The sequence below is a fragment of the Nerophis lumbriciformis genome, linkage group LG02 (assembly GCF_033978685.3).
Source record: "Nerophis lumbriciformis linkage group LG02, RoL_Nlum_v2.1, whole genome shotgun sequence".
Lineage (NCBI taxonomy): Eukaryota > Metazoa > Chordata > Actinopteri > Syngnathiformes > Syngnathidae > Nerophis > Nerophis lumbriciformis.
In genome coordinates, this window is record NC_084549.2 from 37,046,807 (window position 1) to 37,074,122 (window position 27,316).

A 27,316-nucleotide genomic window follows, 5' to 3' on the forward strand; every position below is an offset into this window, starting at 1 on the left:
CACACACTACACAGATTCACACGCACATTCTCTATACAAACATACACCCATGCATACATACATACATACACATGCACTTATACACACATAGACTCATGCATACAATCACACTTCAGCAAACACATTCACACTTACAAGTGTACACAATCGCACGCATGCAAATACACTCCCACATAAAACACGGCACACTCCTGAAGCTTAATCTAGTGTTACCATAACAATGTAAAAGGTTAACATAGCCTGCTCCTCTTTCTTTTGCCCCCTTCTGTCTTTTCTTTTGTAATCCGATAATTCATAACATGTATGTATTGTTGCATTTAAGGCAATTGTAATGTTGAAAATAGAGGTTAAATATTGTTATTCAGTATCAATATTGTTATTTTCTATTATTATTGTTTAAATTGTAGTGAAATAATGTTCTTTGTCATTACTGTGTTATTACTATCCACGTCATTAATTTGCTTTTATTATCAACCTCACTATAGTTTGCTTTTCTTTATAATTTCTAGTGTCATATTTGTGTATATTGTATTTGCTGATCTAGTTCTGTTGTTGTTTTTGACGTTGCTGTCTCTCTCTGTCTTGTCTCCCTCTCATTCCTCTTATTTGTTCTTATCTGTACTGTAAAGTTCAAATTTGAATGACAATAAAAGGAAGTCTAAGTCTAAGTCTAATTCCCACAATTTCCCCCTCTGTCTTCTTTTTTCTTCTTCTTCTTTCGATCCGATTCTGCTCCAGTCAGGCTGCGTCGAACACTGAAATATCCAAACATTCAATGAATTCAAATACAAATCAGGCAACAAGAGAAATATCCCACACTATTCTTTTGTCAAGTACATCTGTATAGCAGTTTTGGGCATCTACATCAACAATACAATTTACCTGAGTGGCTGGACACGGGACAGATTTGAAAAATAAAAGGAAGATAGGGCCTGGCGGAGGTCTCTGCTCTCTGTTGGTTCAGTTGCGATAATAATAATGTACCTATTAATTCATTTATTGTCTTCATCATACAGAATATGTGTGTGTTTGTTTAGTAGTTGTGTTATTTTGTACAGGCCACAAACCAAACCTTGTTTAGGACCACAGAAATCCAAGACTGGCTGCAACCACCCTGAGTGAATCTCACTCTTTCAGGAAGGAACATTTTATCCATCAATCCAGCCTCCTGTCATCCAAGTCCTGTGAAATTAAATCAATGTCTGAAACCAGAGCCGAAGCCTGAGCTGCACCAACATAAATAGAAAATCTAGTTTTGCTGTCTGCTAATGACATTAGTGCGCTCCCTAAATGGTCGCCTACTGTCGTCAAAGAGTATCATAGCAGGGATATAATTACAGGACAAACACTCACATCTCAGTTTTCCTGTAAAACACACAGCTGATGAGACATTGCGCTCCATGGATTCGCCTTACAAGCACGACTACGCGCCCCTCACCCAACCTCTGGCAGGTCATGATTCATTTCTCCTTCATGTCATGTGATGTGGTAATTAAACTTCTTAAGGTGAATACAAGGACGATCGGAAACCACATATCGACCACATGAGATATTCATTAAACGAGCTGGGTAATTTGAGTCCTCCTTTCAATTTCCGCTAACAGGAGAAAGGAAAAGGGAACAAAAGAAACCTGCCATGTTCAATTTATGTGCATTTTATCATTAAATGTCTAAAGAGTAAAATATGTATTTTTTTAAATCGTTGCCAGATGTCTATTGGTTCTTTAAGGCAGTGTTTTTCAACCACTGTGCCGAGGCACACTAGTGTGCCGTGAGATATCGTCTGGTGTGCCGTGGGAGATTATGTCATTTCACCTATTTGGGTTAAAAATATTTTTTGCAAACCAGTAATTATAGTCTGCAAATAATGTGTTGTTGTTGAGTGTAGGTGCTGTCTAGAGCTCGGCAGAGTAACCGTGTAATACTCTTCCATATCAGTAGGTGGCAGCCAGTAGCTAATTGCTTTGTGGATGTCGTAAACAGTTTTGGGTTAGTTACTGAAAACCAGTAACTAGTTACAGTTACTAGTTACTATATTTCAAAAGTAACTCAGTTACTAACTCAGACGGCGTGGCGAAGTTGGTAGAGTGGCCGTGCCAGCAATCGGAGGGTTGCTGGTTACTGGGGTTTAATCCCCACCTTCTACCATCCTAGTCACGTCCGTTGTGTCCTTGGGCAAGACACTTCACCCCTTGCTCCTGATGGCTGCTGGTTAGCGCCTTGCATGGCAGCTCCCGCCATCAGTGTGTGAATGTGTGTGTGAATGTGGAAATACTGTCAAAGCGCTTTGAGTACCTTGAAGGTAGAAAAGCGCTATACAAGTATAACCCATTTATCATTATAATTTATCATTACTTACACCAAAAAGTAATGTGTTACTGTGAAAAGTAACTATTTAGTTACTTCTTTTTTTATTATTTGTTTCAAGGCTCCCATTAATGCCCTTTTAGCTTTCATTTCAGTATTGTTATTGCACTGGAGAATAATACAATCTGTTGATCAACTTGACATGCATTTGCATCACTGAACTCTGCTAAGCTATGTGGTCTACATACAACACACAAAGACAAAGATATGTTTCAAAAGGCCAATTTATTTCGGACCAGAACAAATTGACAAAACTATTTTAAATAGCTGCAACATAACATACATAAGTAACAAACCACATAGTAACAACATGTCACAACATGTCACAACATAGCTGTAAACCTGGCTTCACCCAAGGACGGCACACATGACATGATTATATGTCATGTTACTATATACAGCACACATACTGCTATACACACGCCTAACTAGGCATTTTTTCTCTCAAGGAATTGTGAAATAAAATCATGTCTTCAGGAGATCAACACTGTACTGAAGCCCAGAACACTCTACGCATTTCCCCAGTTTTAGTTTAGAGAAAATAAAAGATTGGCCTGGCCCACTAGGATCCCTCTTTATGTTTGTGAACTTTATAGTCTATACATTTAGAGTGATGTGATAATCAAAGACTCTAGAAGTCTAGAATGAAAGAGTATATAAGAGAATTGACAGAGTGTGTGTACCTTCTGTGCTGAATGATGAGCAGAGGCAGAGTTTGGAGTGTTTTCTTTAGCTTGTTGTCCTGGCTAGCAGTCCCTCCATTAAAATCCAGCCGCTGTTGCTTAGATGGTGTTGGAGGTGAAGTGTGTCTCTCTTTACTAGCTTCGCCGAAGCATGTTGCTTTTGTAGCTGTTTCAGCAGATTTGAATTTCTGTTTTGGGCAGTAGATAGGCTCTTTGACCCAAGACGCAACTTACATTTAACTAAAATGTTATTTTCTTTGTGCTCGACAAAAGAAAAGTAGTGAGAATATCTCCATGTTAAGAAACTCGACATTGGCTCCGCTATGATGATGAGGGTGGCCGTATAAACGACTTTGACACTGTTACAAATATGCACCAAAAGAGAACCCACACCAAACAAGAATGACAAACACATTTCGGGAGAACATCCGCACCGTAACACAGACACGCCACACACACACACACACAGCGCGCCTCCTGTGAGACAGGAAGATTCAGAAGGACGACACTGCAGATCTCCAATAAAACATACTCAGATCTTCTTAGTTTCTAGTCAATACTATATAAAAAGTAACGTAAAATAACGCAGTAACGCATCATGTAGTTACGGTAACTGAGTTACTGAATATAAAAAATAACGTGTTAGACTACTAGTTACCGCCGAAAATAACGTCGTTACACTAACGCGTTATAACGCGTTAGTCCCAACACTGGTCGTAAACAGCGGGAGGCAGTGTGCAGGTAAAAAGGTATCTAATGCTTAAACCAAAAATAAACAAAAGATGAGTGCCCCTAAGAAAAGGCATTGAAGCTTAGGGATGGCTATGCAGAACGAAACTAAAACTACAAAGTAAACAAAAACAGAATGCTGGATGACAGCAAAGACTTGCAGCGTGTGGAGCAAAGACGGCGGCGTCCACAATGTACATCCGAACATGATATGACAATCAACAAGGTCCCCACAAAGAAGGATAAAAACAACTGAAATATTCTTGTTTGCTAAAACAAAGTAGATGCGGGAAATATCGCTCAAAGGAAGACATGAGACTGCTACAGGAAAATACCAAAAAAAAGAAAAAAAGCCACCAAAATAGGAGTGCACGACAAGAACTAAAATACTACACACAAGAAAACAACAAAAAACTCAAAATAAGTCACGGCGTGATGTGACAGGTGGTGACAGTACACCAACTTTGAGACAAGAGCTATATTGATGCATGGTTGGTTATGGTTTAAAGTCATATCCAACAATTGCGACAATGACTTTTTACTGTCAACTGAGTTTCGTTTTTTAATGATTTCTGCTGGGTTTTTTCAACGCAAAAAATATGCCTTGGCTCAAAAAAGGTTGAAAAGCACTGCTTTAAGGATTATAAGACTGAAATGTCTTCTTTTTTTGTTTCAAGCAGGAGCTGAAGGACTGTACTTCCCTCAGAATGAGTACAAGGAGACGATTTACGTTGGCCAACCAGCCGGGAGCCGGGTGCTCCAGGTCCACGCTATGCTGGACACTGAGTCGGAGCGGCCACACTTTTATCTGTGCTGGTCGAGTTTAGTTAAACGACCAGCCCACAGCACTTGGTTTAACATGGACGTCAGCACTGGAGTACTGTCCTTGAACAAAACCTTTGAGGAAAGCGACTTTGCCTTGCTATGTGAGTCACATACTTGGTTAATTGGACCGTGATGTTTAAGTGGTGCTGTTGGATGTCTTTTTCACAGATAAGCTAAACACATGTTGTGTATGGACTCCTTTAGGCCCTAAACAATGGCATAGTGTTTCTGCTAGGAGCCGGCCCTGTTTCTACATTAAGATTCAATTAGATTGGCTAAACACTTCCCAAACTGATAAAGAAGAAGAGCCCTGTTTTAGATTAAAATGCCTCTGTTTCTTTCTTATCAGATAAACCTTCATGGTCTGTGAAGAAATTGTCCCTCCATGTTATGGTACTACCTAAGTTCACCAAGAAGTCGCTGTGCATCACCAGAAACAACCCTCGGATCGTCCTGGACTTTGTCAATGCCACGTTGCCCCAGTGTGCACAGACAGATATGAAAGAGCTCTGCTTCCCTCATCGAGACACGTCCAAACCACACATCATGGAGAACAGGTTCCCAGGGGCCATCATGCAGCTCCAGCGTCTCACGAGACTCAACGTCTGCCCCAACTACACCATCTCCTACAGCGTGGAGTCAGGTTTGTGACTTTAATGGCCTGTCAGTAGAGGGGTTCTGCCTTTGGGAATTTGCCTCGGCTTTTGTCCATCCATCCATTTTCTACAGCTTGGGGGTGACTGGAGCCTATCCCTGCTGCACTTGGACAAGTCGCCACCTCATCTCAGGGCCAACACAGATAGACAGACAACATTCACACTCACATTCACACACTAGGGTGTCCCTCGTAAAGGTGTATAAAGTTACCCTGCCACATTGTCATCAAGTAGTTCAACTCAGTTTGACAACAAAAAAACCTGATTGTGTTTCCTTTGCTAATGGCTGCTGGAACTACATAAATCATGTGAAATTAGGGGTATAACAGTACACCATAATTACTGTTTGGTACATACCTCAAATTGACTTTGATACATTTTGTGCATGTTAAAACCAAACCAATGTAGGTCATTATAGTTTATTATAAATACTGCATGATAATATAGCTCATTAATAACCAATTTGGTTTATATAATAAGCCATAGGCAGATATAAGCAAGCTATACTGTAGGCTGAAAATGACACCCAGGGAGCACTTCGTACACACCTGGTTTACAGTAATTGTTTTTAGGAAAGTGTAAAAGCAACAGTAAGAGTTCGAAAAGTGTGAATACTGTTTGTGTTTCCAGTAAATCAGTTATTAATTGTCAGTAGTGCAACATTAACTCAAAATTCACAGCCGAATCCTCCTGATCCTGACACCATTTATTTGAGGATTATGGATGTATAGACTTAGACATACTTTAATGATCCACAAGGGAAATTGTTCAACACAGTAGCTCAGTTACAATGATGGAAAGTGTAAGGATGGAAAGGACAATGCAGGTATAAATAGACTAATATAGCGATACAAAATCTAACATATATATGAATATATACATAATATGTGTACAGAATAATTAACAGATATATTATATTATGTCTATAACATATATACAATATATACCAATACCAATGACCATGTACAATATTACAGTATATACAGTATATGTGACAGCAGCAGCATAAAATAGAGAGTAGATCCAGCAGGAAATAGAAAATAGACATTATAAACATTATAAACAAAGAGAAGTAGCTAACATGTCAGGTGTCAGGTAATAGGCAGATGTCATCTATTGCTGTATGGCAAGTGATTATACAGCTGGATGGATTGTGGAATGAAGGAGTTCTTGAATCGCACAGTGCGGGAAGGAAGTTGAAAGAGCCCGTTGGAGTATGAACTCAGCTGTCCCTTAATTGTCAGGTGGAGTGGGTGGGCAGGATTGTCCATGATGGCCAGCAGTTTGTCCAGTGTCCTCCTGTCCCTCACTGACACAAACGCCTCCAACTGAGTGCCAATAGTTTGGCCGGCTTTCCGGATCAGTTAATCAATCCGGTTTGAGTCCATTTTGCTGGTGCTGCTCCCCCAACAAACCACTGCAAAGTACAGTGCACTGGCCACAACAGACTGATCAAATATCTCCAACAGCTTGCTGCACACATTAAAGGACCTAAGCTTCCTCAGGAAAAAGAGTCTGCTCATGCCCTTCTTGTAAACAGCTTTGCAGTTGTCCTTCCAGTCCAGTCTGCTGTTATAGTGGACTCCCAGGTACTTGTACTGCTCCACTACTGCCACCTCCCGGCCCTGGATCTTGATGGGCTTCAACGGGGTCACTCTCTTCCTGAAGTTGATGACCAGCTACTTGGTCTTGTCCACATTAAGGACCAGATGGTTTGCCTGAGACCACCGAGGAGGAATGGGAATTGATAAGATTCTTCCGATTCCGATTCCACTTTCAATTCTGCTCAACAATTCGAATCTTTATCGATTCTCTTCTCGATTCTCATTTGGATAGCAAACAAGTTGATTAACATCAACTTTGTTTAGTTTAGGGAAAACAAGAGTATTCAAACACAACAGTAAGAGACCCACAGCCTTGATGGGGTGGCAGAAAAAAAATACTTTGTTTTGAAAATAACCAATGTGAGTGTGTGTGAATGGTGGTCTATCTGTGTTGGCCCTGCGATGAGGTGACGACTTGTCCAGGGTGTACGCAGCCTCCCCTGAGAGTGCAGCTGGGATAGGCTGTATTAATAGCAGACGACTCGCTGACTTTGCTGCCGCTGCTGGTGGTGATTCACTTTTGTCTCAGAGGGGATAGAAAACGTGCTGATGTTTCTGCTAGTATTTTCTCAATTTGATGCAATATCCACTATGCAAGTATTGCCATGTTCCCTGTTGTATTCCTTTCTCGTGAATAATCCTAACGTGTGTGATGCTGATCAGCGCCGAGCATGGTGACGTCATGCTTGCCTACAGGAATCGATAAGGAAATCGTTAACAAAACTGTCAAATGATTCCCAGGGATCGAAACCCTGTGAGCCGGTCCTCAACAATAACCGTTGTTTGATTCTCATCACTATTACCAAGTACCGGTATTTTGTGGTACCGGTTTCTATTTGGTTTGGCCCATGAGGACAATTAAGATTCTGGACAAATTATAGAATTATAAAATAAAAATACACCATAATAGCTGACAACAACAAAGTAAAACACAATGTTGAATTTTGGACAATTTATACTGACTTTTAAATGGTTTAAAAATATTTTTGTCAGGGAAAGTGAAGATTTTTACCTATAGCTATTTTGCTAAAAAGCACATTTAGATTTTGTCCTATAGAATAGGTAAGTTCTGCATCAGTTCTTCCATAGCATTTAATGTTTACAGCATATATAACGGAACAATAAACCTTTATGCTCTGCTACACCAGAATCAGCAGTAGCTGCTTCATCTAAGTTTGACCCCACAGCAAACACTCACTCCCAACAGTTCAATGATGCCTTTGATGGTGAGTGAGTGATGTAGACACTGCTTGACTGTTCTTATTAGAGAACTGTTGTAACACTGGCAGTGACTAATCAACACCTTGGCTATTGCAATTATATAATAGCAAAATACAAATGTATATGCTACATTTGATATCTCATTTTAAACTCTAATTGAGATTAGATGAGCCTTGTTGTTGTTTTTAGGATGTGTTTTATCACAACGTATTCCATGTGCTCTTTGTTTTACTTGCACATTTAAGTTAAATGCTACATATTTACATGGAGACTATCTTGACACTGGTTTTTTTGTTTTGTTTTTTGTGCATATGAGTGCTTGATTGTTAAAAACAGTAAAATACCCAATATACCTATTTGTTGAGTGGTTAGTTGAACATATATTTTCAATCAGAGGTGTAATAACTTCAAATCAGTGAAATGAGGATAAGACAACTAATAATACATAATTTACATAATAATTCTCTAATTTGTTAAGTGGTTAATTGTTAAGGTCCCAAATTAGCTTAAGCCTATCCCAGCTGACTTCGGGCGAGAGATGGGGTACACCCTAGATTGGTTGCCAGACAATCGCAGGGCACATATAGACAAACAACCATTCACACTTATATTCATATTTATGGACAATTTAAAACTTAAATTAACCAAACATGGATATATTTGGAATGTGGGAGAAAGCCTGAGTACCCGGAGAAAACCACCAACGCACGGGGAGAACATGCAAACTTCACACAGAGATGTCCAAACAGAGATTAGAATACAGATCTCCCCTATCTGCTGGCTGTGACCTAAAATCAGGTTACAGGTTACAAAAGCTCCTTTTGGCTACTGACGTATATGTGTAGCGAGTAAGCGCGAAGATGGCCTAAAAAACGTATTTTTTTAAAAAGGTATTCTTGAAAAAAAAAGTTTTTTGATTTTTTTTTCTTGTTTGATTCTTCAAAATTAGAATCGCAATATGGATGTGAATGATTTATTTCAGCTCTACAACTAAGGAATGACCCTTTTCAAACTGAACTTAAACCTTATTGTAAAGGGTTATTCAGAAAATACCCACAGTCACACAGACTACACACTGCGCCACACCACCTCCCGCCCTCTCTCCTAGTAAAGACAGAAGGACTTAAAATTGACATCCTACTTCTGACACCATGAAGGGTACAACCCTCCATTTAGATATGACACATTCCAATTCTGTGTCAACCAATTGGTGGGCTGCATTGTGCCTCGCGCTACCCTTGCGGTGCCAACAAGTGTTATGTTTTTTTTCTGGAACCATTCACACTGTCTCACAATGAAAATAATAGCTATAATGCCAAGCTGTGTACAACACTACTGTCCATCATAGCCTTATGGGATACTTAACTATAGATCGGCTTGAGGGACCAATGTAGTCTCCTAATATATTCCCATTATAGACAGTGTACTCCAAGTGGTGATGTATATTTTCTCTTCTAACAGAGACGCCTGCCCCCTTTGCTGTGAACCAGAACACCTCAGAACTAATAGTGACTGCTCCTTTGGACCGAGAGGAGAGTGAACGTTATAGGCTTCTGTTGGTTTGCACAGTTCGGACAGAGGCGGCCATTACAACACTGGACACTCCACTGGATGTTTTTGTTAATGATGAGGATGATAACGCACCCTATGTGAACGGAACAGAGGCAGCTGATATTATCATCAGTTTCAATCGGACTAAAGTGAGAAGATAAATAAAATCCTGATCTTGGAATGTCGCTGATAGAAACACTGATGTCTTGTGTTGCTTTCCAGGGTGGTACCTATGGTACATTGTACGTTTTTGACAGGGATTTGACCTCCATCTATTCCATAGACCAGAGTCACAATAGGTATGTTGAGACCTTGCTCAGCACCGATCAATGGACAAGGGAAACATTTGATGTAAAAAGCAGCTTCAGTGAAAAGAAAGCCGCACATAATGGCGTCAGAGAGACCGTTCATAATTATCGTAAGTGATCCCAACACCTTATTTATAGTTTATGAGCAGTTTGTTTGTGAATAAACTTTTTTCCTATCTTTCCTTTAGAGCTGGTCCTCAAGAGGAACTTGTTTGTGACAGAGAATCGCAGTGTGCAGCTGGACTACCTGGTCAATGACACCACCTACCCTGGTCTAGAGGGAACGGTGTTGCTGCGTTTCAATGTCACCATCTTACCCGTCCACGTCCACTTTGACAACATCACGCATATCTTCACGCTCACACGCAGAGCTTCACTTTATGCTCAGGTACTCAGAAATGTTGAGACTGTCATCAGTAAATCAAACAACATCGGCAATTTTGTGTTGCTCACAAAGCCAATTTCCGAATGTCAAAAATGTAATTTTCAATGGTTTTGTTATTGTTGATATGTATTGATTGATATACTGTTGTACCTCAAACTAATCTCTGAGGCTGCGTCATGTTGATGGATTATTTCAGGTATCCATTTTTTTCACAGTTTTCATTAAATTTTGATCCTTGGAATAGTTTGTTGGCAAAGGAGTCCAGTGATTTCTTCTTGACCACAGCTCAGGAATGTATTACTGGACTAGCTTTGAGATTATTTTCTACACATATGCAAATATGGTTAGACCAATAATTTTACCTTTAAACACTGTCACAAGAAAACATAGGAGGAATGAGCGGTATTGCTAACTTAGCTACTTTGGACAAGCGGCAAGTTTAGTGAAGAGATTTATGGAGATTACGACAATAAAGCACATATTTCTCCCTGGCTGGGATGGGTACCTTTCACATTTGAACAGATACGCTATCTGGCAATCGATACTGGTACGCAACAGTATCAAAATGCAGTGATTTTCTATGTGTTAATGTGGTAATAAATACTAATTTGTTACATGATAAAACATTTTTTTAATTTAACATTCAACACTGATCTGATAATGATAACATTGCTTTTCAGTTGTTAGATGTTGTTTTTGCACACTACTACTAGTTTATTTATTTATTTACAGACAGACATATTTGTGTATTTCATTATTGTTTTTTTTGTTAATATAGTATAGTAGGACTGGGTATCATGGCCAATATCCCAAATCAATTTGATTCTAAATGTATTAATCACCCTTCAATTTGATCTACATTCAAATATTTACTTAAACTTTGATACTATGCCTTGTAAATTGCTATTGCAAAATTTTAAATATATAGATCGGCAATTGATCAAATCGATTATTTTACCCAACCCTATTATATAGTTGGCTTTGCATGCAGTTGCAATTCCTGGATGTTTGATGACTCCGGTGTGTTGCCTACAAAGTGTTTAAATTGTAAGTATTGTACTTATTTTACACCAGCTGTTAATTATAACGTTCATCTTAGTTGTAGTTTTGGTCACCAAATTTGTAGGTGTTAAATTTTGCCATGTAAAATGGCTAATGCTAATCAATAACATGTATATGACATACCCAATATAAATTAGCGTTGACCTAGCGCATTTTGAAAAGTGGAGCCTTACTTTTAAGCGCTTACTTTTTATCAGGTATTCCTGTTTTGTTTGCATAGAAAAAGTGCAGCATTACCTAGTGGCAGTCTGCTACGAATACGCTTGTTTGTCCTCCAAGTGCTTGAACCGTGTAACCGGACGTGATGTCATGTGCAACAAAAGTATCAAAATATGGTACCACTTGATTTTACGGCAATCAGAACCCAGTAATACCAAAGGAGTTCGGTCGGTACCCTACTCAGAAGCGGTTTAAAAAAATAAATAAGCGTTCATTTGTTGTTCGAAATCTTCTTCAAAACGTGTTTTGCTCTTGTTTTTTTATCCCCTTTTATGCAAATGTGTAATGGCCAACTATGTACATTTGATGATGTCATTATGCTACTCCCCTATAAATTTGCTGTGTTGTTTTGTTCCTGCAACATGATTAATCTTATCAGATGTTCAGTTTGAAGTAAGTGATGCTGTCATCTCTGCTAGAATACTCTGTACTGCGTCATGTCTATTAGGTTTGTGTGGGAGCCGAGTCCTTCACTAGACCACCCCCTGCTGGCTCAATAAACACCATCTGAAACATATTCATTAAGTCGACCTTTTCTTTGACGATTGTCCCTCTTTGCCCTGTCTCAGGTTGGCAGAGTCTGTGTGGAAAACTGCCAGCAGTTTGACGGTTTCAAAATCACATACCAGCTCAAGGTGCCTGATAAGAACATCTCTGCTGGCGAGCTGTCCTGCTATGCAGCCATAAGCATCTCACAGGCCTCGGATGAAATGTGGGGACTTCTCTACGTGAACGATTCGGAGGCGCTGCAAAAACCAGAGTGCCAGGATCTGCACTACGTTGTCGTAGCTCAGGAGGAACACACTCAGATGGAGGCCAGCACTCAGATCCAAATCATTCTGGATACTGAAGGTGAAACACCTTCAAACACTTTAAGTGACAGAGTAAATATAAAATGTAATATCGAATAATATATAGTAACTTCATTTTATTTTTTGAATATGCCAAAATGGCCCCAGGCCACACTTTGGACACCTCTGATTTAGATTATTTGCACCTGTTTATGCAGTAAACCAGGGCAGTCAGGAGAGCCAGCAGTTGCTGTCCTGTGCAGAAAACAGACGTCAAGGAGAATGCGAATCCACCCGCGGCCTGGGGGCAACCACTGGGAGATGCCAGTGGAGGCAAGGCACCGAAAAAGGTTTTTTTTTGTTAGATTTTTCAAATATAATTTTAAAGACCAAATAAGCAATTGTGAACCTAAAATAGTTTTGATTGTTTTATGAGATTAAATCACCTGTGGTAAATTTTAAATGTGCTTTATAAATAAGGTTGATTTGATTTGATTTGATATGCAATTGCAGGAATTTCAGAAAACTACTCCACCTGCTCACCTGACCTGCGCACGTGTCCGGATAGCTTTTGTGACGCTATTGAAAGCAAAGATACATCAATATGCCCGCAGGACTGCACAAGTATGTTCTGTTGATACCCTTTAAAAATTAAAAGGAGGCACATTTAAACTGCTGCACTCAGAGTGTTAACTTCCTTCTGTGTGAAGAGGAGACTGTCATTGGAGGTCATGAACTGGGCCTGAGGAACGGTATCCAGGCTGGCTACGGGACCTGCTACTGCTACACTGAGAGATGCTTCTGCGAGAAGGAAGATATTGAAGGTAAAAAAAAATAAACGGACTGGGTCTCACTTTGTGTACTTATACTTTGCATTTTGAGTCAATGTGTGCATTCACACAGGGAACTACAGAAAAATGCAATGCAAAGGTGGGTGGAGTAGCCATAAATTGTACTAAGAGTAGTAAGAGCAGGAGCGCCGAAAAGGGGGGGTAAAGAAGATGGATTCTAGGGGCCCATGATGGAGGGGGGCCCATAATTGTATGTAAAATAGCATCAAAAAATGTTGCCGCTGTGTTGGGGGCCCTGTAAAGATTATTTTCATGGGGCCCAAAATCCCTAGCGGCGCCCCTGAGTAAGAGTACTGGTACTTTAGAACAGAGGTGTCAAAGTCAAGGCCCTATGGCCCTCGGGATGATATTTGATTAGTATTAGAAACGGCCCGCAGGCCACAGCTGCCTGCTGCTGTTTTGCAGGCACCAATACTCCATCAGAGTTGGCGCTAGGAATTTTCAAAATGGGGTCTAGGGACCCCATCAAGTCATAAAAATGGGGTCCTACAGTACACTTTTTTGTAACCGTTTTGAAAACAAATGATAAATGTGTGCATTATCCTGTTGTATCTCACATTCTATATTGTGTTTTGGAAAAAAATTGTCATAAACGTTACTTAATTCATTAAAAAAATAATACACGAGAAAACGGGGGGAGCTCAAAGTAAAGCCGCTGCTCCTCCACATCGAGAGGAGCCAGATGAGGTGGTTCGGGCATCTGGTCAGGATGCCACCTGAACGCCTCTCTAGGGAGGTGTTTAGGGCATGTCCGACCAGTAGGAGGCCACGGGAAAGACCCAGGACACGTTGGGAAGACTATGTCTACCGGCTGGCCTGGGAACGCCTCGGGATCCCCCGGGAAGAGCTGGACGAAGTGGCTGGGGAGAGGGAAGTCTGGGCTTCCCTGCTTCGGCTACTGCCCCCGTGACCCTACCTCGGATAAGGGGAAGAAGATGGATGAATGGGTGGATACAAGAGAAAACTATGTTTTATGCATATGTAAATGTGTTCAGTTATACACATTCATTCACTTTCTTCTTTCCTTCATGGATCTAAACTTTACTGCTGCCGGTATTTTTTTCTATATTTTTATTGTACCGTAATATTTTCAGAATGTGTTTGTTCTATTTTTGGCCAAAGTAAGACAAAAAAAACAATCTAAAGTTGTCTTTATTTTTTTGTTTTAATGCCATGATTTTAATAGTCCGGCCCGCGCAGCACAGATTTTCCTATATGCGGCCCCTAAGCTAAAATGAGTTTGACACCCTTGCTTTAGAATAACCTGACTCAAGTAAATTGGAAAAATTACCATAAGTAAGAGTACATAAGTATTTGAAGAAAAAAGTACTCAAGTTGTGAGTAACTATTGAGTAACTTTAGATTTATTCAATAGCTATTTTGTGTTTGTGCGTGTAGGGGGAGGGGGGAGAGATTCTACTACAGCATGTACTGCAAAAGATGCACATTTTACACAACTAATAAAATTAAGAACTAGGAAATAATTGGATGAATACTGTGCACGATAAAAGTAATGGATTTGGGACAGTTCTACACTGTCAATTGTGCACCCTCAGTTATGCAGGTCCCATTCTGTGGTACACACATTGAAGTGTGAATACGAAAGTACAGCCATGAAATAAGGACTAGCTATATCGACTCATACAAACAAGAGATAGAAGGAGCTGTGAGGAGAAAAATCAGATTTTACATGTAAAAAAAAAACAAAGGAGATGGCTTTTGACCCCAAATCTGTGTGGGATCACAGCCCAGTCATTATCCATGGGGAGAGAGTGGAGCAGGTGTCCTCCTAAAAGTACTTGAGTATTTGTTTTGATTCCCAGTTAACCTGGGCCAACAAAGTTGACTCTGTTTGCTCCCGTATTGACCAACGCCTGCACTTTCTTAGGAGGCTCAGGATCCACGGTGTGGCAAGCAATATCATGATGTTGTTTTATAAGGCAAACATTGAATCTGTCATCCGTTATGGCAATCTGTCTGTCAAACTCAAAACCCAACTTCAAAATCTTATCAAGAGGGCTGGTAAAATAATTGGCATGCAGCCCCTTTGTTCCCTTCCAGAAATATTCGACAAGACCGTGATGGTCTTAAAATCACCCGTGACCCACACCACATACTTCATAGTGAAATTGTGTTGATGCCAAATAGTAAATGGTACAGAACAGCAACATACAAACTCAACAGGTATAGATTTTCCTTTGTCCCACTGGCAATCAAAGCACTTAACAACAGAAAACTATCAATCAATCAATCAATGTTTATTTATATAGCCCTAAATCACAAGTGTCTCAAAGGGCTGCACAAGCCACAACGACATCCTCGGTACAGAGCCCACATAAGGGCAAGGAAAAACTCACCCCAGTGGGACGTCGATGTGAATGACTATGAGAAACCTTGGAGAGGACCGCATATGTGGGTAACCCCCCCCTCTCTAGGGGAGACCGAATGCAATGGATGTCGAGTGGGTCTGACATAATATTGTGAGAGTCCAGTCCATAGTGGATCCAACATAATAGTAAGAGTCCAGTCCGTAGTGGGGTCAGCAGGAAACCATCCCGAGCGGAGACGAGTCAGCAGCGCAGAGATGTTCCCAACCGATACACAGGCGAGCGGTCCACCCCGGGTCCCGACTTTAAAACTACTGTAACAACCGGATGCAATAATTAGGAGTGCAATATTCGAATGCAATACGGGAGGTGTGCAATACGGGGGGAGTGTAATGTGTTATCTCATAACTAACTCATATACCTGTGCACTGTTTTCTGTCGTCACTGTATTGTTGGATGAACTGTATGTATGTATGTATGTATGTATGTATGTGTCTTGATGTCTAAGACAAATTTCTCCTCGGAGACAAAAAAGCCAATTATTATTATTATTATTATTATTATTATTACTGCGGATTAGCATAGCATATCATAACATGTCAACTGTCATGCAGCATAGGATATCAGAGCAATCTTGCATTGAACTTGCAAAAAAAATCTATTTTGGAACTGATCAGAAGAAAATGGTTCTCATGCCACTTATCCTCAGTGGGGTTGCAGGTATGCTGGAGCCTGTGCCAGCTAACTTTGGGCGAGAGACCCTAGACTGGTCGCCAGCCAATCCCGTTGAAAATGGTTAATTTATCCCATATGTTCTTCTTTTTGCAGATTCCTGCAATGACACAGTTTTACATGTTTTTTTCAGAGAATAGAGTCAGAAAAATGTCATGATAAAAAACACATTCTGCTGTCTCCCCCAGAGGTGATATGTGACGACATGTGTAAGACCATCATCGCCACAGCTTTGCTCCTCTCCTTCGTCGTCTCCATCCTCCTCTCTTCCTATTTCATCCACCGCTACCACAAGAACTCGCCCAAACCCCCGATAGCCTCGGCTGAGATGACATTCCGCAGACCCGCCCAGGCCTATCCCATCAGCTTCCCTGCTAACAACTTACGCAGAGGCTCCCAGGAATCCATCGAAACGGACACCTTTAAAATACCTGTAAGCTGCTCCTCACTTCCTGCATCCTGCTGATGTTAAGTTTGCGATTTTTCATCTTTGTTTCCTTTCAACAGGAGGACCCTAAGTGGGAATTCCCTCGTAAGAACCTGGTGCTTGGCAAGACTTTGGGAGAAGGGGAGTTTGGAAAGGTTGTCAAGGCAACAGCATTCAGGTTGAAAGGAAAAGCAGGTTACACTACAGTGGCTGTGAAAATGCTTAAAGGTAAGCAGAGTGTTTGTTTATACATTTATTTGACAAAAATGTTTTGTTTTCATCAAGCTAAGCATTAAGTACCAAACATTATATATACTGTCAACCTAAGGCGCTGTCAGACTTAAACATGTTTTTCTCACCAAATGGTAATAAAGTCAAACATTAAAACGAAATAAATATGTTAAACCCAGTCAGAGATCTTCTATACGAGGATGGTCGGAAAAGCCAAAAAATATATCTTCTAAATCCAAACTATAAGTTTTCTTCGTCAATAGAGTAACACGCTTTCACAGTCTTCTTGACCACGCCTTCATGCACACCTGTACCATCATGCATGCTTGTCAACATTTTTGCCAGCAAATGCAGTTGTTTGTCCTTGTTTCCCAGCGTCGACCCGGTACGTTTTTTTTTTCCTGAATTTTTCCCTCCACGAAAAAAAAAATTCTCACCAGTACTGCCACTACTGCAGCAATCGGACTGGGACAACTAAATGGGGTTTCTCTGTCCCTGTGACGAGAACTCACAGTAGATGATGTCCACATCGAACAATGCGATCAATGTCAACAGTGTTGGAATTGTACTGACACACCCTGTATAACAGGGGCTCATTGCTGTTTTTAAAAGACCAACTTCAAAAACGCTAGTCAAAAGATTCTCTATTTATCAGGATCACTATTAAGGACACACACAAAAACATCTTGTCAAAGATACTCTATATGACAAGTGTACAGATGGGTACCGAATTCTCTACTTTTATAGGAACTGACCAAATTCCATCCGTACTAGTGGGTATCGATATTGTTGCTGTGATGTATTGTCCGGTTGTGCACTAGGCAATGTCTCAAACACTTGGCGGGCAAACAAGCACTCAGGCAGCATTCAGCGTAAACTCAGCCAAACTGCCTCTAGGTAACGTTGCAATTTTTTACGCCAACAAAGCAAGTATGTCCGACAGAAAATGCTCGAACATAAAGTAAGGCTCAACCTTTCCAAATAGTACTAGCTCGATACAATATTGGCTTTGCCATGGACATGCCACTGATTAGCATCAGCGATTATATATGGCGATTTCAACACATCCAAATTATACTTTGACGAAATAAAAATATGTTTTATTGTAAGTTTATGAGTTGGAGTATGTTTAAAACTATATTTAGATTCATCATTTTGGTTTATTTCGTCAGGGAAACTAACATCAGAAAGACTGCAGTTGCATGCTTCCGGGCATACTCCTGGTTACCTAACATGGTGCCTGTTGCTCAGCTCTCCATACGCTTGCCTATATGCACTGGCGCCATCTAACGTCTTGGAATTGCAACTGCATGCATAGTTTACTGTATAATGCTTTCAAATCAGACTCCGAAGTGTAAGAAAACAAGGTACGGTATAACAAATTAACAGCACAGTTATCGTTATCAGCTCATAGTTAAATGTTCAGTTTAAAGATGACATTGTATTATTAAACAATTGGCATTTAATAACATGAGCACACACAAAATTAGATTCCCAGGTACCTGGTTCAAAGGTAAAATCTCTAGACGAGCGCTCTGCTGTTTTAAGGCCCTACTACCAAAATGCTAGTCGAAGATCTTTTAAATGACAGAAGTTCTTTGAAGTGAATAGGAATCTCCTGCAAAAACGCGAGTCCCTCAAAAGTTTCGAACTGAAGCCGCATGCCCGGCTGATGCCATTTTTTAGGCCAAATTTGTCCCACGGGCCGTCAGTTGAATAGCCATGATGTACATTAGCTTTAGCTAAATCAGTAATCCTGCCTTAATAAATAAACTAGACTTATAAATGACTAACTACATAAAAAGTTGCTCACTTTTGATTGACATTTAAGAATATTTTTGCTCTAAGCTGATTTATTTAAATCTTTGCTGTCGTAGATAACGCGTCCCACAGTGAGCTTCGAGACCTGCTGTCAGAATTCACTTTACTCAAGCAAGTCAACCATCCTCACGTCATAAAGATGTACGGAGCATGCAGCCAAGATGGTAAGACCCCAGCCTCGCTCCTCAGTCACAGCATGCGTGTTGGCTAAGGAGCCTGAAGACTGAGTTTCTCTGAATAGGTCCATTATATCTGATCGTGGAATATGCCAAGTTTGGGTCACTTCGCAACTTCCTTCGCGAGAGCCGGAAAGTTGGCCCGAGCTTCATGGGAAGGGATGCCAACCGAAACTCCAGCTACTTGGAGAACCCAGACGACAGGGCGCTCACTATGGGTGACCTGATCTCCTTTGCATGGCAGATATCCCGAGGCATGCAGTATTTAGCTGAAATGAAGGTTTGCAACTTTTCCGACACATGTAACTGTGCTGCTTGTTTCCTTTCAAGGTTGGATGATTGAAAATTAGTTTTTGTGTTCAAACAGCTTGTACACAGGGACCTTGCAGCACGAAATGTGCTTGTAGCAGAAGGAAGAAAGATGAAAATCTCAGACTTTGGCCTCTCCAGAGATGTGTATGAGGAGGACTCGTATGTTAAGAGGAGCAAGGTGAAAAGAAAAGTCTCTTGTTTTCAAAACGTCCTTATTATCTTTGAATTCACCATCAAAACCTTCTGATATCTTTTATCAAGGGTCGTATACCTGTTAAATGGATGGCGATAGAGTCCCTGTTTGATCACATTTACACAACACAAAGTGACGTGTAAGTACATAATTTTTATAAGACCTGATTATATTATGAATAATTATTAAAGATAACATATGTGTTTTCTTGTAGCTGGTCCTTTGGTGTGCTCCTATGGGAGATTGTGACACTGGGGGGTAATCCATACCCAGGCATTGCGCCTGAACGCCTCTTCAACCTCCTGAAGACTGGCTACAGGATGGAGAGACCAGAGAACTGCTCAGAGGAAATGTGAGCTGACTTCTTTGTTACTTTGCAACATATCCTCTTCTCAGGGTGTTGAATCAATCGCAACTGGACTGTTCAGGTTGTCTTGGAAAAGGTTTTGACTAGTCTAGTCTAGAGTACAGTTGCATTGAATGAGAATATTCACAGATATCCTCCATGTGCAATACAGTACAATTGACGGAAATGTCTGGAAATAAGAAATAATATTTACATAAGCCACTGCAAAAACCTTTCCTCTGCAGGTATAACCTCATGGTCCGATGCTGGAAACAAGAATCAGACAAGAGGCCGACTTTCTCTGACATCAGCAAAGAACTGGAAAAGATGATGGTGAAAAGTCGGGTATGGTGACGCACTGCAGGACATTGTTGATCAATTGTTAATCTCTTTATTGCCAACTAATAAAAATACTTGGTAACAGGGGGATCAAAGTGGAGGGGAAAGTGGAGATGTTGTACTGGGCTAGGCTTTGCTAAAGTTTGAAGATTTCATTTAAATATGCAAGTTGTATGCAAAAAAATTGTGTAAATGTTAAAATCAAATAAATATGGTCATGAAAGTTCAATAATAAGGTTGCTTGAATCAAATTAAGAACGTCTAAGACTACCTATACCCTCTATATAAAAAGCTAAATGGTTTGTTCCACCTGGATAGCAGAAAACCTAGCTTGGAACGCATCACCCAACATAGACGTCATAATGTCATCAAAGCGCACCTTTTTACATTCACACAGCACCAACATTTTGGAACACATATGAGGTGGAAGAAGGAAGGTAAAAAATAATCAAACTATATGTATATGTAGGAGAAAGCATAGAAGAAATTCCTAATAATAATGATATATTATTATAATCTGTATTATATATATATACATACAGTATATACTATACTGTATATAATCATATTTAAGTAAATATTTGAATTCATATTCTGACCACTGACACTAATTCCTAAGGAGGAATTATGTCGTTTATGTGAAATATTTTGTTTATCCCATTAACCAAATGTTGTTTAAAAAAAAAATTATTAACTTGAACATAATTTACATTATTAATTGGATTCACATAGATGTGAAGGTATGTGTGATTGACTAGCGACCAGTCCAGGGTGTACCCCGCCTCTCAAGTCCAGTCAAGTCAATTTTATTTATAAATTTAGCCGGTCTAGAATCTCTTGGCCAAAATCAACTGTGGTAAACTCCAGCTCACCCATAATGACCCTGAACATTTTAAGAAGTGGTCGAAAGTGAATGAAGGAACTTCTCTTCGCGAATTGGTGGTATTCACCTGACGTCACGTCCGGCTCAATAAATATGCAAGGCTCGAAGTGGTGGGCCAGCGAGCGACCGTTGTCATAGCGTTCTGGGCGGCGAAAAGGATAAACATTTCTTCATAGTTCCTTGAGAGGTAATCAAGAAGGGCGAAACATCCATCCATTTTCTACCGCTTGTCCCTTTTGGGGTCGCGGGGGGTGCTGGAGCCTATCTCAGCTACATTCGGGCAGAAGGCGGGGTACACCCTGGACAAGTCGCCACAGTGCAAGATTTTCCAAAACGACGACAAGAAACGCACATGTTTGCAGTAATCGCTTCATTAAAGGTTTGTTTGATATACTTTTAAAGTATAGTATTTCCCATTAAACTATTATCTTGATATTATTTGTATTTTATCTTGTTTCAGAGTTCTTAAAGCGCATTTTTGCTGTCGAGTGTTTCGTAAACCACAAACTCAGCGAGTCTAAAAAAAAGAGCAAAATCTAGACGAGTTAAGCTTTTACTAAAAGCAGCAATTATAAATGAAGCTTTCAGCACATTCACAATGTTGATATCTATAGTTTTATTTGAATAAAGACGGGGAAAACCGCGCGTGCTCCTAACGACGCGTGCAACAACAAAGCTCAAGGTCTTCAGTGTTGACTCTGATTAACTTCATGGGTGGTTAACATTATGGGGAAATGAAAAACTGCTACTTGCAGGTTTGTTTACAAGGACGCATCCTTACAACACACAAAGTTAAATCATGAAATGCAACTTTACTCGAGCAAAAACGATGCACAATTTATCCGGTAGAATCTTACCAATTTTCTTGACCCAGTCACAAAGAGGTTGTAGACCTCCGTGCTTTTTTTCAAGTTTTCAACTGTTTTGCTGTGTAGAATGGCGTCTGAAGCACCAGATAGTTTGACATGACATGCGCCCGACGCATACCGTATTTTTCGGACTATAAGTCGCAGTTTTTTTCATAGTTTGGCCGGGGGTGCGACTTATACTCAGGAGCGACTTATGTGTGAAATTATTAACACATTACCGTAAAATATAAAATAATATTATTTAGCTCATTCTCGTAAGAGACTAGACGTATAAGATTTTATCGGATTTAGTGATTAGGAATGACAGATTGTTTGGTAAACGTATAGCATGTTCTATATGTTATAGTTATTTGAATGACTCTTACCATAATATGTTACGTTAACATACCAGGCACGTTCTCAGTTGGTTATTTATGCCTCATATAACGTACACTTATTCAGCCTGTTGTTCACTATTCTTTATTTATTTTAAATTGCCTTTCAAATGTCTATTCTTAGTGTTGGGTTTTATCAAATAAACTTCCCCAAAAAATGCGACTTATACTCCAGTGCGACTTATATATGTTTTTTTTCCTTCTTTATTATGCATTTTCGGCAGGTGCGACTTATACTCCGGTGCGACTTATACTCCGAAAAATACGGTAATCCTTGAGATCACTTGACAAATCTTTTTTTGATAACGTACGATTTTGCTCGTATCGGCTTTGAGATCTTGGCCCCTTGCATACTTAGATAGTTTGCACTCTGTGTGCTGCACACTAGCCAAGTTGGTTTGGTGGACCACCACTTTGTTCGTAGGAAGTAAACATCTCACGGGACTTAATACAAACTTTTGGCTGGGATGAATCAAATTATTCTACTACCTTTTTTTATTAGGGCCATTCCTGACCAAAAATACATTGAGGCTTGACAGTGAAAAATGACAGTGTTTTGTTTTTGACTTGGTTGATTATGTGCAAGAACCATGTACAGGTAAACAACAATGGCAAGCGCTGCACATGTACTTGTCCTGTTTTTAATGGAAAAAGACCTGATGCCCTTTTGTTAGAAGTGTGTCACAGTCCAACAATTTTGTTTATAGAGTCCAATTGTTGTGCTGTGCACGTGTGTTTATGTGAAATCATTACAGTTCTAACCCCTGCCCCTCCCCCATAATCAGACTAATCACACCTTCATCTGCTTTTGTCAGGATTACCTGGACCTGGCAGCGTCCACTCCTGCGGACGCCCTGCTGTACGATGACGCGCTCTCTGAAGAGGACACACCACTTGTGGACTGTAATAACGCCCCTATCCCTCGAACCCTCCCCTCCACATGGATTGAAAACAAGCTCTATGGTAGAATCTCCCATGCATTTACTAGATTTTAGAACCAAGACACACGAGCTGTCTTTTTTTTTTTGGCAAGTTCTGATTGGCTTTCCATAGTCAAGTGTGTGTGACTGTGATCTGGGCATGCCTTTTTCTACATATTCCTGACCATTTCATCGTAAATGAGAGGCTCAGTGACAAACAGTACTATGTGTTGTCTTGCATTCTGTTTTATTTGGACCTGCTTCTAATGTACAGGAAAACTCACCCAAAGAATTACACACTTGTAAATACCAAATATTCTTTCTAATATATGCAACGCACCGCACTCTTCATCCGCATTATATTTGTACCTTTTTATAATATTTAAGTCTTAATGTCCTCATTTGTTGACACTAAAGTAAACCAGTAACATTTGAAACAGGTCCTTAATCACCACTTGTTGTTTGAATTCCAGATTGTCTTAAATTTTCCTGACTTTTTCATGTGAAGCTATTCATCTATAATCATACTATACTGTAGTAGTGAATGGAGAAACAGTAAGGCTTTTAAGTGCAACTCTTTGGTGGTGGTGTTTAAAAGAAGATGTACTGGTTGCTGAGGCTGCAATATTTAATGCCTTGATATTTCACAAATAGATTACAAATCATAAATAATGGTGACAGAACCATAACTTGTTCGAGTTTTTTTTTTAACTTAATCGGGAGTCACAAGTACTCGTCTCCCTTCATTCGCTCACATGCTCACTGACCCCTGTTACTGCCAGCTAAATTCCAAAAGGAAACCAGTTGTGTCACTACTGTATTTAAATGTAGCAAAAAAACGAATGGTTAAATCACTCTGTGATTCAATGAAATCCACTGAGTTTCACTGACTCTCGAGCGCTCCACAAAGACTCGAGATTCACTGACTCACGGATGCCCGGCGAATACTCGAGTTTCACTGACTCATGAGCCGACAAAGACTTGAGTTTTGCTGACTTGCGGGTGCTCGATGAACACTCAAGTTTTATTCAGTAACAAATTGACGAAGACTCAAGCGTCACTGACTCACGATGTGACAAAGATTTGAGTTTTACTGACTAACAAGTTGACAAAAACTTGCGTTTCACTGACGCACCAGTTGACAAAAACTCAAGTTTCACTGACTTATGGCTGCTCGAACAAGACTCAAGTTTCACTGAGTCACGTGTTGACAAAGACTTAAGTCTCACTAACTTACGGGTGGTTGACAAAGACTTGAGTTTCACTGACTCAAGAGGGGACAAAGACTCAGGTTGCACTGACTCACTGGTGGTTGACAAAGTACTTGAGTTTCACTGACTCACTGGTCAACAAAGATTCAGGTTTCACTGGATCATGTGTTGACATTGGCCTGAGTTTTCTTGACACATGGGTATTCAACGAATATTACATTTTTACTGACTCCAGAATTAACAACGACTTGAGTTATATTGACTCATGGGTGCTCGAACAAAACTCGGGTTTCACTGAGTCAAGTGTTGAAAGTGGCTCAATGAATATTACAGTTTCACTGACTCGCAAGTTAAAGTTAAAGTTAAAGTACCAATGATTGTCACACACACACTAGGTGTCGTGACATTATTCTCTGCATTTGACCCATCACCCTTGTTCACCCCCTGGGAGGTGAGGGGAGCAGTGGGCAGCAGCAGTGGCCGTGCCCGGGAATAATTTTTGGTGATTTAACCCCCAATTCCAACCCTTGATGCTGAGTGCCAAGCAGGGAGGTAATGGGTCCCATTTTTATAGTCTTTGGTATGACTCGGCCGGGGTTTGAACTCACAACCTACCGATCTCAGGGCGGACACTCTAACCACTTGGCCACTGAGTAGGCACCAGTTTCACTGACACATGAGTTTCACTGACACACGGGTGCTCAACAGATACTCAAGTTTCACTAACTCCCAAGTTGACAAAGACTCAAATTTTACTGACTTGGGTGTACTCGACGAATTATTGAGTTTCACTAACTGACACATTGAAAAAGACTTGGATTTGACTGACTGATGGGTATACGACAAAGACTAGAGTTTCACTGAGTCACAAGTACTTGCCAAAAACTCTCAGGGAAACTAGTTGCAAATGTGTGAGTTTCTGCAAATGTGCTTTGTGACGAGTGACTCAAGTACCTGATTCACTTCAGCGATGGACTTATAAGAACTTGAGTCAGTAAAAGGAATCGAGTTTGCCATCACTTGTTGGTTCTCCTGCCACTACAGAGTTTGATTGAAAAGCCTTACTGTCTGCACGTTGCTTATCTTTCACTGAGTGCAGAAAAAATGATGTGTTCTCATTTTTAGGCATGTCATACCCCAACTGGCCCGAGAAGAGCCCGGTACCGCTCAACAGACATGATGCCACTAATCCAGTCTTTACAAGATATGCCAATGATAGTGTTTATGCAAACTGGATGGCTTTGCCTTCATCCGCAAAAGCTGTGGACAAGCTTGATAGCTAGATGCAAACAACGCTGTAGAAAAGATGTGTTGGTAGATGTGTATATTTCTATAAAAGTGTATATACAACCTGATGCTAAAGTTGGTTCCCTTTTATTTCTGTTGCACGGGTAATAAAACTGGGGTCTCTAGCTGGATCAGCATAGACCATACTTACTTCATTCAGCTCTGTATGTTAATTATTACCTCATGGCCATGTTGTACCACTGCATGACTGTTGTACCAGATTGTATGTCAGTGTCAATGTCTTTTAAGTGCCTGTGCCGCTTCGACAATAGCCACCAAATATTAATGTGCTACTGTGAAGATCATGTTCCAGCCCAGGAATTAAAGGGGACTCCTTTACCATCATCTGCTGTAGACAGCTGGGATTGAGTGGACAAAAAATGTAAAGTTTCTAGTTTGGAGGACTGCGCTCCTGATAATGTCCAAAGACCAATGTTCTGTTCTATCCACAATATGTTTTAAAAACATTAATTCCAAACACAGACTTACTCTTTTGTTTGTTGTTATTTTTAGTCATGAAAAATATCAATATATGAGTGCTGTTTGATGACTTAATGCAGCTAGTAGCCATTTAATTTTTGGTTTTTGTTTGTTACTTTAATAGCAAAAACGTATGAGTGATGACGTGAACTAATGAGTGTTATCATTGCTACAGTATGTTTTTTTTTACTTTATTTTATTATTATGTTACATATAACAAACAATACACATGTACATTACCTTCAGCCTATGTTTTGTAAATGGAAATAAATATCATTTTGGTCTACTTATTTAATGTACAGGATACCGTTTCAGTTTTGGCCCAATATGCAAATAATCCATCCATTCATTTTTCAACCGCTTGTCCCTTTCGGGATCGCGGGGGGTGCTGGTGCCTATCTCAGCTGCATTTGTTCCAAATAATTTAATCTCGATTGCATTCTGGCAAAGCATTTATTTTTAATCCTAAGGGGAAAAAGGTGGACCTTTTTGTCTTTTTAGTAATTGTTTGCGGTATATTTGGCCATATTTTTTGTTGTGTTACTCCATGATATGTGATTTTTTTTTTCATGGTAAATTTAAAAAATGCAATGTCCAATTCTTTCGCAGGACATAATTTTTCAGAGGACATAAAAACATTTTCGATTTAAATATTTGTTTAACTTTGTTTGCTCAAATTTCTCAATGAACTTCAGCTGTAAACAAACATACCAAACAAGTAATGTTTATTATTATTATTATTATTGTAACCCTTTGAAGGCCTTTTGGTCAAATGATGTCACAATTGTCAAATAATGTAAATGTGCATCCATCCATCCATCCATTTTCTACCGCTTGTCCTTTTCGGGGTCGCGAGGGGTGCTGGAGCCTATATCAGCTGCATTCGGGCGGAAGGCAAGGTACACCCTGGACAAGTCGCCACCTCATCGCAGGGCCAACACAGATAGACAGACAACACTCATAACTTTAGTTATTTAAACCTGTAACATTATCTGATCAAAATATCTTAAAAAGGGTCAACATTCTGAAAAAACATTACAAATTTGATATTTTTGTTTAGGATTGGAACTTATAGAGACATTTGTGCCAAAAAAAGTAGGAATCCAAAATGTTTGTATGCCCTTCAAAAACAGGAC

At 40.0% G+C, this 27,316-nt stretch overlaps 1 protein-coding gene across 1 annotated transcript in view; it reads left to right on the forward strand.

Annotated features, from left to right (window-relative positions):
* The window catches only part of ret (ret proto-oncogene receptor tyrosine kinase), a 68,801-nt gene extending 42,344 nt beyond the window's left edge, over positions 1-26,457 (forward strand). Inside the window, exons 2-20 of the mRNA XM_061961995.1 lie at positions 4,460-4,705; positions 4,954-5,247; positions 9,547-9,785; positions 9,859-10,054; positions 10,133-10,332; positions 12,180-12,462; positions 12,620-12,751; positions 12,915-13,025; positions 13,112-13,225; positions 16,500-16,744; positions 16,819-16,966; positions 18,847-18,954; positions 19,032-19,246; positions 19,334-19,456; positions 19,540-19,610; positions 19,686-19,823; positions 20,063-20,162; positions 23,098-23,245; positions 25,539-26,457. Of these exons, the coding sequence (XP_061817979.1) occupies positions 4,460-4,705; positions 4,954-5,247; positions 9,547-9,785; positions 9,859-10,054; positions 10,133-10,332; positions 12,180-12,462; positions 12,620-12,751; positions 12,915-13,025; positions 13,112-13,225; positions 16,500-16,744; positions 16,819-16,966; positions 18,847-18,954; positions 19,032-19,246; positions 19,334-19,456; positions 19,540-19,610; positions 19,686-19,823; positions 20,063-20,162; positions 23,098-23,245; positions 25,539-25,696 (3,269 nt within the window). The 3' untranslated portion in view covers positions 25,697-26,457. The remainder of the gene's footprint in view (positions 1-4,459; positions 4,706-4,953; positions 5,248-9,546; positions 9,786-9,858; positions 10,055-10,132; positions 10,333-12,179; positions 12,463-12,619; positions 12,752-12,914; positions 13,026-13,111; positions 13,226-16,499; positions 16,745-16,818; positions 16,967-18,846; positions 18,955-19,031; positions 19,247-19,333; positions 19,457-19,539; positions 19,611-19,685; positions 19,824-20,062; positions 20,163-23,097; positions 23,246-25,538) is intronic.
* The last annotated feature ends 859 nt before the right edge of the window (positions 26,458-27,316 follow it).